At 33.9% G+C, this 17,313-nt stretch overlaps 1 protein-coding gene across 6 annotated transcripts in view; it reads right to left on the minus strand.

Moving 5' to 3' along the window:
• Positions 1-17,313, minus strand: part of LOC106458351 (diacylglycerol kinase 1-like) — a 346,054-nt gene that overhangs the window by 35,014 nt on the left and 293,727 nt on the right. For all 6 annotated transcript variants that reach the window (XM_022384776.1, XM_022384764.1, XM_022384755.1 and 3 more), the window contains 8 exons: positions 16,754-16,828; positions 14,617-14,702; positions 13,517-13,606; positions 12,298-12,461; positions 11,822-11,886; positions 7,984-8,074; positions 4,344-4,545; positions 2,425-2,545 (listed from right to left, as the gene is read on the minus strand). In XM_022384776.1, the coding sequence (XP_022240484.1) occupies positions 2,425-2,545; positions 4,344-4,545; positions 7,984-8,074; positions 11,822-11,886; positions 12,298-12,461; positions 13,517-13,606; positions 14,617-14,702; positions 16,754-16,828 (894 nt within the window). The remainder of the gene's footprint in view (positions 1-2,424; positions 2,546-4,343; positions 4,546-7,983; positions 8,075-11,821; positions 11,887-12,297; positions 12,462-13,516; positions 13,607-14,616; positions 14,703-16,753; positions 16,829-17,313) is intronic.

The following is a 17,313-nucleotide window of genomic DNA, read 5'->3' on the forward strand; positions in this document are numbered from 1 at the left end:
AGAACAAGTGCCGTAGGTACAAAAACAATAACAGAACACAGTGCCGTAGGTACAAAAACAATAACAGAACACATGCCGTAGGTCACAAAAACAATAACAGAACACATGCCGTAGACTACAAAAACAATAACAGAACACATGCCGTAGTACTTTATTTGTACATAGAAAAAGTATAGAACATTTTAGCCATTTATTTGTATATAGGAAACAGTATAGAACACGCTAGCCCTTTATTTGTACAAATAAACAGTATAGAACACGCTAGCCCTTTATTTGTACAGATAAAACAGTATAGAACACGCTAGCCCTTTATTTGTACAGATAAAACAGTATAGAACACGCTAGCCCTTTATTTGTACAGATAAAACAATACAGAACATTTTAGCCCTTTATTTGTACATAGAAAAATAGTAGAGAACATTCTAGCCCAAACTTTGTACATAGAAAACAGCTCAGAATATTCTGGTCCTTTTAATTGTATAGATATAATGATGAAAAATAACGAAAATAAATACTACCATTTCAAAATAAGCTGGTTATATAAGTATTCTCTTCATGGATAAGAATGTGTTACAATATTTAACTTTGTTCGTTTCTTAGAACTGCATGCAAAAAAGTGAACGTTTCGTACGTTTGACTGTACGATAATATTACGTATTCAGGGAAATCAACATTTCTTGAGAAGTTAGGAGTTTGTTCCCTAGCCCAAAGATCTATGGAATGGATTGTGTTATTACAACACTTATTTATCTAACGTTGTTGTTTTGATATTGAAAAAGTTGATACATGAATCTAAATAGTTACATTTTAGACTATGTTAGTTTTCAGTTCAACTATTAACGATCCCATCTTTTAAAGTAAAAGCTTTGAGTATTTAACCAAAGCTGGAAAAGCGGATAAGCCGTAGCTTATCTAATGGTAATAGCTAGTACATTAGATAGAACTAAAATCATACAATAAACACATAAACTAATGGATGATCATACAGAGAACTAAATAAGTAGCAATGGAGTTAGATGGATAGCAAATAAATTAAGTTAATGGATAGATATTCTTTAGTAGATAAATAACTACATAGAGAAGGGCGAGAGAGGGAAACTAAAACAGTATAGGAAAAACGTTATGTATCCCAGCCGGCCTGAGGAGCCATGGTGTTAGGCGAAAGGCATCGCCATCACTGGATATAACAGATGTAGTGTGGTTGACGTATTATTATTTCTCTTTACTTTCACTTAGAAGTTTTTAGAATTACACACACTTTTAGTTTCCACTGTGATAAAAGATTATGAACAAATAACATCATATTCTATGCAAATAGCTTTTATATGGACATAAAATCCTTATCAAGCAACGTATCTGAGAAGTGTATCAGCATTAGGACCCCAGTCCAGAAATTTATCCAAGAGATAAACTAGTCTAACCTACAATTTAGGCTCTAAAGAGACGTACAACTACAGCGTATCTACGGGCTGTACCAATCGTAGAACGGAACCTTATCTAAAGGCTATGCCAGCCTTAGAACTGAAGCTTATATAAGACCTGTACCAATCGTAGAACGGAACCTTATCCAAAGGCTCTAAAGAGACGTACAACTACAGCTTATCTATGACCTGTACCAATCGTAGAACGGAACCTTATCTAAAGGCTCTAAAGAGACGTACAACTACAGCTTATCTATGAGCTGTACCAATCGTAGAACGGAACCTTAGCCAAAGGCTCTAAAGAGACGTACAACTACAGCTTATCTATGAGCTGTACCAATCGTAGAACGGAACCTTATCCAAAGGCTCTAAAGAGACGTACAACTACAGCTTATCTATGAGCTGTACCAATCGTAAAACGGAACCTTATCGAAAGGCTCTAAAGAGACGTACAACTACAGCTTATCTATGAGCTGTACCAATCGTAAAACGGAACCTTATCTAAAGGCTATGCCAGCCTTAGAACTGAAGCTTATATAAGACCTGTACCAGCCGTAGAACGGAACCTTAACTAAAGGCTATGCCAGCATTAGAACTGAAATTTATCTAAGATCTCTACCAGCCGTAGAACGGAACCTTATCTAAAGGCTATGCCAGCCTTAGAACTGAAGCTTATCTAAGAACTGTACCAGCCGTAGAACTGAAACTTGGTAACTTATTAATAATTTATACCCACATTTTGCTTAGAAACGTTTTATAATGTATGCGCTAGCTTTGGACTAAGTTATTCCATTTACGAAACGCTACTTTTTTAGCTTACAACCATACGTTTGGCTTCTATTACACTATATATTATCTTCTTTGTAGTAGTTCTCCCTCGAGAAAGGAAACATATTTGTATATGACAATAATGAGGCAGAAAGAGCTCAACTTATGTATTATATTAGTGTGTAATACTGTGCAAAGGTTATAATTCCAAAGAGTAATGCAAATCCGTACATACTTTATAAGCACAGACGAACACTGGGCTAAACGACGGCCTGAACCCCTGAGACCGGCTTTCACTTGTCCCACGTGCATACAGTTCTCCAGGCCAATCACTTCAATCAGCATATCTCCAATATCTGTACAAGACAGTGGAAGGTAAATTTTAACACTGTCAAAATGGTAATAACTAGAACACTAGACAGAAATAAATACACAATAAACAGATAAGCTAATAGATGAATGTATAGAAAACTATACAAGTAGCAATGGATCAAGATGGACAGACAGATAAACGAAATTAATAGAGAGATATTCAGTAAAATACATAAATGGTTCAGCAGATAGATAATTACATATATACAGGGGTGAGAAAAAGATAACTATACAGTATACAGAATATTGTGATTACTCAAAAACTACAAAAAAGCATATTGTTTACATTATGACCTAAAAAAAGAACACATAACGTAATATTCTATATAAATAAACCTATATGTTGACATAAATGAGCAGTAAGTTAATATTCAAACCTTAAAAGTATTTGTAAACAATGCATAATTGTTCAATGAATTACAAGTCAACATTGAACCAGAAAAAGGAAAAACTTAGCTCAAATGTTGAAGTTATGCAAGCTTTGTTTGTAATTAAGCACAAAACTACACAATGGACTACCTATGCTTTGCCCACCACGGGTATCGAAACCCGTACTCTAGCGTTGTAAGTGCGCAGACATGCCGCTGTGCCACTGGGGGGTGGCTGTAAGCACGAATGTTGGAGATATGATGAGTAAACTTAATAGAAATGAATAAAAACCTTATAACCCGAGCGCTTTCGAAAGGTGGACCTTTCTTCTTCAGGGGCAAACTGGGAATGTTAGAGTTATACTGAGTAACTTGAAGATTGTAAGCACGATTGGTGGAGTTATGCTGAATAGAATGAAGGTTGTAAACACGACTGTTGGAGTAATGCTGAGTGAATTAAAGATTGTAAGCATGAATGTTGGAATTATGTTGGAAAATTGAAGATTGTAAGCACGAATGCTGGAGTTATGCTGAGTAAAAGGACTAAACCTGTTGAAAATGTATGGTAGGTAATTTCACACACACAATTACTTTCTAGTTAGTTAATTCAGTAGTGAAGTAATGGAACAGTTTTGTTTACTTCTAATGGCGAGGACGCTCGACTCACAATGTACGGGTCGTGTATCGAAACCTGTCTCCGTACGTGTTCGCCAAATAAGTTTGCTTGTTTTTTTTTTTAATTTCACGCAAAGCTACACGAGGGCTATCTGCGCTAGCCGTCCCTAATTCAGCAGTGTAAGACTAGAGGGAAGGCAGCTAGTCATCACCACCCACCGCCAACTCTTGGGTTACTTTTTTACCAACGAATAGTGGGATTGACCGTCACATTATAACGCCCCCACGGCTGAAAGGGCGAGCACGTTTGGTGGGACGGGGATTTGAACCCGCGACCCTCAGATTGCGAGTGGAGGGCCCTAACCACCTGGCCATGCCGGGCGCCAAATAAGACGTGGGAACGTTGTAAAGTGACGGTCAATCCCACTATTTGTTTGTAATAAGTAGCTCAAGAGTTGGCGATGGGAAGTTTGACTACTTGCCTTCCCTTTAGTCTATCATCCAAAATCAGGGACGATTAGCGCATACAGTCTCGATTAACTCTAAGAGAAATTCTGTAACAACAATCTTAATTCTATTGTGTAATTGATAATAAAACCTAGCTCATATAGTAACATTATCAATAAAGTTGCATATATGTTCTTAAGCTTCTCTTTCAATGTCATGAGCAAAAGATCTGTAGAAATGTTTTATGCCCATATACTTACTTGTTGATATACTTATCCACTAACATATCAATAATTATTAAAAGTTTATAAACAATTTTAAAAATAAACACACACTTTTGTGGACATTTTACCTTGCACAGCTAAGCTGAGATCTATAGAGTTAAAGTTAGTAGTAGACCGATCTCGCTCTCGTTTTCTTTGTTTGGACATCTTTCTTCTTTGGCTGGGGTTGTCTCCCCAGAGATTGGATCCTCCATAAATGCTGGGGATGTTGAGCACTGCAATTCCTTGAAGAGATGGTCCACTAACTAAGTCTAATGGTAAACCATCACACTGGAGAATTGAAAACAGCAACAAATATTGTATCAACTTGTAACTATAGGACTAAAGTAACTGTCACACTTGAAAACAGAAAACAGTAACAGAGATTATACCAACTTGTAACTAGGACAAACAGAAAACAATCACACTGAAGAAATTAAAATAGTAATAGAAAATACATGAACACGTATCGTAAAGAGTGGAACATGAGTTATTTTAAGTCATAAATTCTATTGCTTATTTTGTAACATACACTTTAGTACAAAAATAGTTAAACATAACAAAGGTTTAATTTTATCTGGAGTAATAATTTCTTAAGGACAACGTTTAAAGCAAAATGAAGGAAATACTAGTAGGTCAACAAGTAGGCCTACCAGTAAACGTAATAATCGAGAACATTTTTAACTAGTTTATCACTGATTATAATATTCAAAATAATGATGAATATATATATATATACATATAGATTCATTCTTATATTTACAAAATTATTTTCCATTTGGTCATACCATATGGATCTAGAACTTGCTTAAGGTTAAGCTGGCCAAATTTGATATATTATCATTGCTATTAAGCTGGAAATGCAGTTAACAGCAATGATACAATTAATGATGCAACTGGTGTACTGACTTATGATGCTATACAGTTTACTATATGATCAGAATTATTAATTCATAAGTTATTTTGAAAATTCTGATTTACATTGATAGGTTACTTTTCTATATACAAGTTCAGGGCCATCACTAATTAGACATACACTAAAAAACTCCATGCTTTGGTGTAGAGGTGGAAAGGGTAACTAATGTATATATAAGCAGGAAATTATATCTTATTGATATGAAAAAATGTTCAGGCCTGCGAATTTAAACTTCATACAAGTTGTTTAGATTTTAATAACGGATTTTCCATAATTCTGCTACTCAAAGTTCAAAAATAATATTCATTTTTTTCTATCACGTAAGAATTTTTTACAAATCGGGAAGAATAAAAAACTCTTACTTACAACAAATTATTATTTCGTTTACCACAATGGAAATTTGTTATTATCATGTTTGTTAACAAAAATACAAACAGACTGAAGTAAAGGGAAGAACATCGATGTCAAACGAATATGCATCCTTATTTATCCTGATTCTTTTTTGTGAAATCTACGTCTTGTAGTTTCAAAACTACGTGTTGTGGTCTTTCTTTTATGTATTGCGTTATGACGTTTTGTGAAAAATCTGCACGTGATGGAAAAAAATGGATTTCCATCCGATGTTCTTCTGCACAGTTCAAGCAGCTACATTTATCACTCTCGACCTTCTGAGGAGCGCAGCATAGATTTCATAAAGTTACATTGAGCATATTTCAGAACTGAGCCATTTTTATAAAGTCTTCCACAAAAAGGAAGTATTGAAGCATCATCGATCAGCCAGCTACGGGTCGATTCTTTCAAGCAGCGTCTGTGATTTTATTTTATTTTTTGTTGTTGTTTGGTAATTGGTAATTTGCCCAACTGGTGTGGAAGATGACACTATTTTGGACAAAGGATTTGTTATCCATGTAGCCAGATCTGACGCTTAAATAGCGAGCGATGTTGACATCATTTATTTCTATAACCCCAAACAAACAGTTCCAGCTCATGAATAGGCTTCTCATTCATTGACTACGTAGTACCAAGTTCCTCAAAAGTAGAAAGATAACGTTGAGAACTTGTCGTGAACTTAAGAAGTTCAGACGACTTCTCTTTGTCGTTAAAGGAACCAATAGAGATTATTGTCCTCTTTTCTTAGGTATCCACCCAATTTCAATAACATTGACGATCTCTGAATTCTTCTAAACTCTTAACCAATCTGAAAACGAATGCAGACAGCCACAAAGGTGGAAAAGACAAAAGCATCTGTATCTGAAGCCCTGACGATGGTAGTAACAAGATCTCGGATTGATCTGGAGGCATGCAGCGTATCCAAAACCAATCATGGATTGTACCTTTGGTCTCATGGTTGGAAAATAAGCTGTGTCCCATCTCAACGTTTACCTCGTTATTTTTGGTCAAGAGCCTGTGATAGGCTTTTTCTTAAATAATGAAGCGCTCAATAATATTAAAATTTATTGGCCAGCCCTTTTACCACTCTTCAAACAAACATTCAATTAGAGCCTCTTTGTTATAACCACAAGCGAGGAAGTTTTTTTTTCACTTGTTTAGGAACCTGTTGATCCATTCTGATGATACACATCAACATTTAACCAGATTCTACCTGTTCCAGATGTTCAGTTTTTGTCTTTTTGTTTTAGAATAAAGGTCTCAAACGAAGTTAATGTGTCTTGATTTATGCTTCATTCCGATACAAATTATTTGTTTCGATGCTAGATCTATTTAGACGCCAATTTTTCAGGAAATAGTATTTGCTGCCGAACAAATACCTTAAGTCACGCGATGGGACAGCAATAAGTTCAAGGACTTACAACGCTAAAATCCGGGGTTCGATTCCCCGCGGTGGACAGAGTAGATAGCCTAATGTGGCTTTGCTATAAAACAAATAAACAAACAAATATCCTAGAGTCCTATTTGGAAATCTTTTATCCACGAAGTTTTCAACTGAATGGGTAGATTTTTGACCTGATAAATTTAGCTGTATTTTTGTCATCTTCATCATCTCGTTTTCCGACATTCATATTTTTTTCGTTTTAGTCCTTTGCTTATACTTTTGGAATATGTAAACTTTTGGTAACATGATTTGTGAAGGCCAATAAGAGTAGTGTTTAAATCTAAATCAAAGTTAAAATCGCTAGCTACATCTTGCTGTACGACATCAAGTTCAACTCATTTTTCTAGACATAAGATTGGCTAGCTACATCTTTCTCCACGCCATCAAGTTCAACTCATTTTTCTTGACATAAAATCGCTAGCTACATCTTTCTCCAAGTCATCAAGTTCAACTCATTTTTCTAGGCTTAAAATGCGTCTGCCATCATTATATACTCGGAAGAATGTTATGGTCCATTTTCATTTAAAACATGAGAAATTCGCATGGTACTGTAAGATCTAAACAATCAATGTGTATTTTCATTAATTAAAAATCAAGAGAAGTCATATATCTCTATTAATCGGGTAACATTTTTCCATGTTTTTTTTTTCGTCTGAAGAATTCGAAGTTAAAAAAGGGAACTTTTATTCAACATTAATTAGAGAAAATATTCTTATTTTCTCTCCCAAAATGTACCTCATTGATTTACCCTTTCTAGTTGAAGCACTGTTGAGAAATAATTTTTAAGGACTTAAGGCTTAATATGTCTGGTTGGTAACGCATAGGGAGCTAACTGATTTCACGTTGAATTTGTCAAATTTGCCGAAATTGTAAAAATCTTGTTCTAAGTTCCCGACAGTGTAGTTCAAACTCTAAAAGAAGTTTCAAAATTAAGTATGTGGATTATTTAGAGATTAAGTAAAGACACAGTTAACATTACCAGAATCTCAATATCTTCGTGTAGGTTTTTGCAAGTAGCAAAAAATGTCTCTGATGTTGCGAATTCAAAATACCACATCTTATTCTTCATTCTGTAAACAAAATATTAATTATACATTAATATTAATTGAATTATTTAAAATGCTATTTTTATCTTACCGTGATAATGATATAATAATTATATTGTAATTTATATAAATATTTACAAAGCAATATTAAAATAAAGCGAAACTAGAAACATAGATTCCACTAAAACTTATACTCCAAAGCTTTGTTATTCTTTCTTGTATTTGTAGCTTCACTTGATGATAAGGTGCATTTCACGAATACCTTTTAGTGTTATATTTCTTCAATCGACCGAACTTAGAATAGTTGATTTATTTAATTTATAAAGCAAGAACATTTAATCAATAATGACATTTACATGCTTTCACTTCGGTTTATACATGGACTGTATATCTATAAAGAATTCACTCAAACTTTTATTTTTTCTATAACTTGTTTTCATTTATTCACTATTACGTATGTTTTAAATTTGCAAGCAGTTTACATTGATATATTTTAAGGGACGTTCATACTTTATAAGAACGACATGTCAGGTTCCGTGTGGATCTATGGATCTTGTGATTACGACACAGCAGTTTCATTCTAACAAACTTATGTGATGGATATTGGTGGAGTTGTAAATCCTGTGATTACGACACATCAGTTTCATTGTAACAGACTTATGTGAAGGATATCGAGGACAGTCTTGATAAACATTTCATAAATCCTCCACTTTACGTGAACGTCTGCTTCTAGGTCCACATTTAAGTGAACCAACGGCACATTGGAGTTGACTGGGGTATCTGAAGAGGTACGCGGTCAAATGGGATTGTCTTGATTCCAGTTTCTTCAGCAAACTGTCTCATGGAAACTATATTTTCTGAGCTTTCGTCAACTTCTAGGTTTTGTCTGTTATTTTGTTAATGATACCAGGAGACATGTCCACCTTTATCATAATGAATGTTTGGGCGGAGGAATCTCTTTCACAGTCATAGCCTTCACTTTGTAGATGAAGGCGTTTTACATTGGATTAAGATGTGGTTTCAGAGTCCGTTGCTGTCTTAATCTTTTCCCTTCCTTTGAAGTGTTTTATTTTTTAGCCCTAAATTGTTTAACGATCTCGTGATTCGAATATCTCCTTTGGAAGTGGATATGACGTTTACTCACATCCAAAGGATATACCTAGTTGCATTCTTTTATCAAATGGTTGGGAATGAACCTCTTAACCAAATATATATAGCTGTTTAACATGCTGTCCTTTGCGTATCAAATCGCATCAGTGGAGACTGGCCCATTTCTTAGTATATGCAAATCTTTTTTTACCTAATTCTCTCTATTAGAAACTAATGTAATGTATGTATTCCAAGAAAAGTTCTGTTAAAAATATAGTTTACAGGATTCAAACCCATTATTTCTTAACTACGGAATCTACCTGTAAATAAATATTCAAACCTATCTGAAGGGTTTCAACTTTAAATGTTTTCGTGGTCCTTACCAGAAAGACACGTAACATAATGTGAGTTAACATATTTGGTAGTTTACAAATGTTTGTTTCTGTTGTTAAGCACAAACATAAACAATGGTATGTCTCTGCTCTGCCCCATATGAGTATCGAAACTCGATGTTTTGCTTTATATTTTGCAAATAAAAGAGTTATATTGAAGAAATATCTTATCGCACTAAGAAATAAAATAATGTTGTTTACCATAGCAGGATTAAACTACTAATCTTCAAGATATTAGGTTATCCTATTTCGATGCACTACATCTTTACCTTGTTGTTTGTTAAGTCTTCAAATAATTTAGGGTTACCTTCGTAGCTTAGCTAAGAGCCAAGTTCAAAGGGTTGTCCTTTATGTTTAGAGCTCCTAACAGAATGTCTGTTTAACAGAGATCCAGAGTCAGTAGAAAGTACATAAAGTACCACTGCAACACAAAGTATATAACCAATACGTGTCGTTAATAGAAAGTTTATAACTGAAACGTTGGGTCAATAGAAAAAAAATCCAAACGCTGAGTTAGTAGAGAAAACAGTCGAAACATACTGGTTAGGCAAATATTATTTGGCTGAAACGGGAATCTGTGTAAAGTAAATACCTGAAGAACTGGGTCTCTAAAAGGTATACAACCGAAACGTTGGACCACTAGAAATTGTACAGCTGAAATGCTAGATCACTAGAAATTATATAGCCGAGATGCTGGGGCGGTAAAAAGTAAACATTAGAAACGCCGAGACATTTGAAAGTATATAGCTGAAACACGGGATAGTATAATCTATATAGCAGAAATGCCGGGACAATAGTAAGTATATAGCTGAAAAGAGGGACAGTGAAATGTACATAGCTGAAAGTACATAGTAAAGTGTACATAACTGAAACGCTAGGAGAATATAATGTATATAGCTGACACACCAGGACAGTAGAAAGTATATATCTAAAACGCGGGGTAGTATAATATATATAGCAGAAATGCAGGGACAGTAGAAAGTATATAGCTGAAACGCTTGGATAGTAAAATGTATATAGCTGACACACCAGGACAGTAGAAAGTGTATATCTGAAACGCGGGGTAGTATAATATATATATAGCAGAAATGCAGGGACAGTAGAAAGTATATAGCTGAAACGCTTGGATAGTAAAATGTATATAGCTGACACACCAGGACAGTAGAAAGTACATAGCTGAAACTCCGGGACAGTAGAGGGTATTAACAAATAATACAGGGTGTTCAATAGTCTTGTTTTGGTTTTAAAAGTTTATTACAACTAAACCAAAAGAGCTAGAATTATACGGTTTTTATCACCTTGTTGATTAACAACTGTTTATCTTGATTTACTTATTGTAATCGGAATGTCCGGTTGCTAATAATTGAAGTCACACCGAAGATGGCGACTGCACAGGAGAGAGCTCAATGCGTTATCTGGTTTGCATAGTCGAGATCAGTGACAACTGTCCAACGGAACTACCACAGTCAATATGGCAATGATCCTCCCTACAAACCCACCATTAGGAGGTGGTTTCATAAGTTTCGGGAGACAGGAAGTGTGTTTGGCCTGCCTCGAAGTGGACGTCCATGTGTTTCTGAAGAAACCTTGGCTAATGTCCAGGAGATGTTACAACGCATCCTTAGAAAGTCTATTCGTCGTGCTTCAAGTGATCTCCAGCTACCAAGATCAACGTTACACAAAGTCCTACACAAGAGATTGCATCTTTAAGTGTATAAAGTGCATATATTGAGCTTTCTCCTATGAAGTCGTCATCTTCATTTAAACTTCAATCATTAGCAACTGGGCCCTCCGATTACAATCTGTCAATAAAGAAAAAAAACTTCATTAGTTAAGTAACAATGTGCTGATAACTGCATACTTCTAGCTCCTTTGGTTTTGCTGTAGTAAACTTTTAAAACCGGAAGAGGCCTTTGGGGACACCCTGTATATCATGAATGTGCTGAATCAGCTTTACTGTGTGATTTACATAAAAAGACTCTCTTGACTGCGAGGAGAGGACATTTATTCATACAAAATATAAAAATACATCACAGTAAAAACAATGGAAGATGAAAAACAAATATGGTAAAAATAGAGATAACGAAACCTACCGGACTACTTGTTCACAAACACATTTTTATTATATAAAGTTTTACTTTTAGTTAACAAATAGTTTATTTAACAAATTGTTCAAAACTTTATACTAAGTAGTAACTACACATCATTATAGTAGTATTGTTTCCAATATTATTAATTTGTTTATTGAGTATTTGGTTAAGAAGATTGTAGCTTAACTTTGAAAACTTACCTACTATTGAACTTCTCTGGGTGTTTCTCTCTTTCCAGATGAAACTTTATGGCTATTGACGCATCCTGATATAAATTATTATGTTTTAGTTTGGTACGATAGAATGATCTACATTATATATACATGTAACATTTACTATTGCAAGAAACAAATAAGAAAGGCCTTGAAAAATAATTGTTTTAGGACTGACAAGAGTTCTAAAGAAAACTAAGATTACAGTATATTATTAATATGCGTTTTGTTGCTGAAGTCCTTACAGAAACTTAAGTATGACATTTAAAGTAACTAAAATCAAACTACCATAACAAACGCCTCTTAGTCAAGCGTGACCCAATGGATATAGTGCTGACTATGGATCTGCGGGTCCATTATTCGCGTCCTGTTACCGAAAAACAAATTAAGAAATTGCGCGATACAGAAATTATTCACGTTGTTGCATAGAACGAAACCTATTACTTCACTCAAAACAAACGTACCACTCCTATGGAAAAATAGTTGTTAAAGATGTTACATGGAATTGGATCTCCCTTTTCCTGTGTATCGTTTGATGGAATAATATCAATTTTCCAACGGTCCAACATGACTGTGGTCGACTTCTCTGTTTTTTCTAGAATCTTCTCTAAGCTTTCGTTCTCGTAGCCTGTACATAATATTAGAAAACGAAATATGTAATTCAACTTATTATTTCAAGAATAAAAAAAAGAATCCTTAGGATTAACGTTTCTCTATCCTACCTTAATAAGGAAGCATCATTTCGTTTATCACGTGAATATAACAATACTGACTAAGAAAGCATGGTTTCGTTTATCAAGAGAAGAGAACAATACTGTCTATAACCTTATTGGTTTAGTCCTAGAAACTTATGTCATGACTTATCATACAAGTACAAAACATTGTAAAAATATATATTTTCGAAAAATTGTTATATTTTTTACGCTTTTTTAACAAGGGATAAACAGTACTCCACTCATTAGAGAACGGCTAAGAATAGGTTTTATGAAATTTTTATTACAAAAGTTCTTTACTCTCGATTAGTTTTCCATTAGGAGCTATTTTGAAGTTTACAGTATTAATTCATAAGAATAAAAGTCCAACAGGGTTTTCAAGCTAACATTGAATCAATGTTTAACATAATTGTTGTTAATTATACATTTCAAGCTGTTCTGTGGAGTTACCATCAAGAAAAGCTGCGGAAAAACAAACGAACTAACTAAACGTTTAGAGACTGTTGTAGCAGAATTTAAGTCCATGCAACTTTAATGTGAGATTCACCAAACAAACAGCAAATGTAGCTTACATACTGATTACTAATAGTAAAGAAAAAAAAGTCAGTTTCTGTAAAAACTATCATAGGACAAAAAGGAAAAACCAGGAAATTAAATAAACCAAAACATTTATATTATTGTCATAACATGACACCTATGTGGACTATCTTTATGTTCATTGGAAAGTCTGTGCTCCTCCTCACATTATTAAACACGAGCGAAGTTTCTATTTTCCACTAAAAAGCTATAACGTCATTGAATGGAATGAAAACAGCTTAGAAACAGGATACGTTTATATAGAGTTACGAAACATTCGTAATGAGACTGTGAATTGAGAGAGTACATACTTACCTGGACCTCACCTTAAGCATCTAGCAAATCATACATAACCTTCGTAATGAGACTGTTAGTTGATACAGTATACACATACCTGGGCCCCATCTTAAACATCTAGCCAAGTCATTTCCTGTTCCTAAAGGCAGAATGGCAACGGGTGGTGGTGACAAGAGGTTCATTTTATCTGAGAAAAGAAGAAAACGTAACTGTTCTTAACTTTTAGAGATATAGATAAAAGATACATCTCCCACAAGCAGAGCAGTATCTACTTGTAGCTATAAAACACAAACTTTTTTAATGACCCGTGTTTTCTAATCAGTTGTTAAGAATACTCAATAGACAAAGAGGTGGTAAGAAAGCTATCTTTCCACGTCAAGAGGTAACAAAACGATTAGGAAAACGAGTCAAAATATACAAAATATATCTATGGGTGCTTCAACGTGACTTTGCAATTTTATGATTGATATAGAAACTTAGTATTGGATAACTTGCGAGTATGTAATTCCTTACTTACTCAGGTTTATAAAAGATTTTTCTAACTGGAGACTACATATACTAATTTCGTATCTTGTTCTTATAATATATGTGTATTTAATTCAAAACATTCGGGCCATATGATACAAGTCTGTTTTTCTATCTGAGAAAAAGGTTATGTTTTTGCCGTGAAACTGATTAGATATAAAATAACATGCCAAAAACACAACAACAACAAAAAATTAGCTGTAGAATAAATCTAATTTCTAACTCTAAGTAAACTAGAACTAGGGCATGAAAACTCCTTTGTCGTATTAAGCCTAATATGTTAAACTGAACTGAGCATTAGAAAAACTTCCTATGGCGTTTATTGTCAAGGGTGTTTCGTAGGTAACTAATCCTTGCATAATGAACTTTATTTTCCAAATCTTGCTTTGTGCTCAGAGGTAACTGATCAGAATATAACCTGTATTTACAGGTAAGCTCAGTATTGGTAGCTAACACTAAATAACTCAATTTGGTGTCTACAACTAAGCTCAGTTTTATGTTGGTTGATAACCTTACATTAAATAACTCACTATGACATTTATTATATAGCAGGTCATTTGGAGATTACATTAGCAAGTAACACTGAAAATTAAGGAACTCACGTTGAAGTGTCTGATATAGTTTTTAAAGTTAATACGTCTGTGGATAGATAACATCAGCTATGTAACTCACCAATAGTATCTAACACCCAACCAACAGTTCCATCTCCTCCACAACAAAGAACTCTGAAGTCTTGTACGTCCTTGAAAAACTGCAAGCTGAAAATGTAAGTCATTGTTTTCAAGTATATTCCTGATAGATACTAATGACGCTTTGAAGTACAGGATACTTATTAAGATAACTCCATACTTGAAATTATTATACCTTAAAAATAGCTAACAAAGGATATAAAATATAATAAATATAATAAAATATATAAAGGATATATTTAGGAATCATAATTTTTTCGATAAAGTTTGGACATGGTAGAATATGTTTCAAACGTCTACCTGAAAGAAAATACTCTAAGTATTATCTGCTCTGAATAGTGTTTATTGATTTTACAATTTCATTACTAAAGGCTATTTCAGATCCTCCAAATTTTACGAACTATTCATACTCAAATTCCCTTTGACAAAACCTCACAGACAAATATCTACTTGTATAATGTCCGGAGGACATAGCCGGCCAAGAAGTGGGCAAAATAGAAGAACATATTAACACTCACATTTTATTCAAACCACCAGTCTCGTATTGTTGAAAGAATGAGAGAGAAAAAAAGAGATACGACAAAAGCGATGATAATTTGCGAGGAAAGCGAATTATGTATACAGTAGAATAGGTTTTTCGAACACTGCATAACAAGTCCAAACTTCCTGAATAAGAGATATATTTCTCAATCTGCCTCTGGTGAAAGTAGGTTTTAAATATGGAGTTTTCTGCATAATCATGTTGTACGTGTAATATTTCATAGCATGCATAACAAAATATTTTATGAAACCTTGTTCTTCCAATGCTAATGCGAAAAAATATTCTTGTAATAGATAATACACAATTCGTATTCAGATGTGTATAAAAATATTTCTTCTCTTAGACCAAAAATATAAATTACACTAAAAACAAAATACATAAGTACAAGTATAGTATTTAAATTTGTTCTATTGTAGAGAACAAAACCAACAGTAAGTATAGAAATGAAATACGAAGAATTTATGTTTTAAGCAGGAGTTGAGCCCTAGTTTTTTTTTTTTTTTTTAGTAATTAACATAAGGAACTAAGATCAAAACACTTTGGGATCAAATTGTATCCAGTTTAGCATATTTGACTTGGAATAAAAGTACCTTCATAATCCGTAAGTTTGTGGTGTAGTAATGAAAAATTATATATCAAGCTAATTACTCCTCGAAATGCGTGTTAGTTGTAGCATTCTGGAACTGACTATATGTACAAGATGTAAACTGAAGCTCAAATGTCAAATCGGGAATTGTTGTTATATGGTCTTAGGGATAATCAGTTTTAAACTCAATTGAAATGTTAAACATATAAATAGGAGACCTCACAGAAATGGTATGAACTTATCTGCTTAGCGTACGTAGTAATTATGTTATACATTTGTAGAAAGACAGTATCAATGTTTTTCGTGAAAAGGTGCATGTAAATAATTACAATAAGTTTTCTAATGGCAGTAAAGAAATGCTACGATTCTTTAAAACTGCAAAATCTTATGTATGTAAGTGCAATACATTTTCTAGTGGCAGTAAAAAATGCTACAATTTTTTTAAAACTGCAAAAGCTTATGTACATAACTACAATAAGTTTTCTAGTAGCAGTGAAAATGCTCCAATTCTGTGAAACTCCTTGGTGAAACTTAACAAACAATAAAAGTGACCTTTTTTTTTTCAAGAAATTTAGAAATAAAAAACAATTCAGAATTAAGATAACAGGTGTAACGAAATCGTGAAATCTAATCAATTTTGGATCTCTAAATGTATTTGTGTTATGATGCCAGGTATCCCCAATAATATAAATGAGAGACACAGATTTGATTTTTGGAAATCCATAACAAATCCAACATGCTTGTCCATAACATAAAGAGACTGTTTTAGAAAAACAGTTATTTCAAAATATGATGTCTGTGGTAATATATATATATGATTGATTTATTAATATTTTTATTATGGTCCTGAGGGGAAACAAAGCCGTCAAAAAATCGAGTTTCGAGCAACAATTTGGTTATTTTTGATTTTATTATTGTAAGAACCCTTACTTTCGCGAGTTTTTATTTCATTTTGATAATTTAGAATAAGATTACAGACAAACTGTTTCCTACCCTTGCATGGGACCTCCTTTGGTGATGTTGTATACTTGTCTAGGATTTAACAAATACTGGAATTTACCTAGAATCCTGAAAAAAAAAGTACTTTCTGTATTATCACCAAAGCCACTAACACAAAACTATGAATATAACGATTGCACTTTTGTGTCTTAGTATGGTTATTCTCAACTTGGAAATTCGCAAATTATAAAGCCACAATGAAAAGTTTCGTAAGCATGAAGCCATCTAGTGGTAGAACCTAGATTATTATATAGGATCTACCACTAGATGGCTTCAAAGTCGAGTGCGGTAACATATAAATATACTGAGTGTTTGTTTGTAATTAAGCACAAAGCTACACAATGGGCTATCTGTGCTCTGCCCACCACGGGTATCGAAACCCGGTTTCTAGCGTTATAAGTCCGCAGACATACCGCTGTGCCACCGGGGGGCGTATACTGAGTGACAGCAAGTCAAGTTTCAAAGTCATGAATAAGAGCGATGTACAAGCAAGAAGTGATCAATTGAAGAGTACGACTAGAAGTAATAATGAAAAAAGTCTAGGCATACCAGAG

Source organism: Limulus polyphemus, unplaced genomic scaffold (assembly GCF_000517525.1).
Source record: "Limulus polyphemus unplaced genomic scaffold, Limulus_polyphemus-2.1.2 Scaffold22, whole genome shotgun sequence".
NCBI lineage: Eukaryota > Metazoa > Arthropoda > Merostomata > Xiphosura > Limulidae > Limulus > Limulus polyphemus.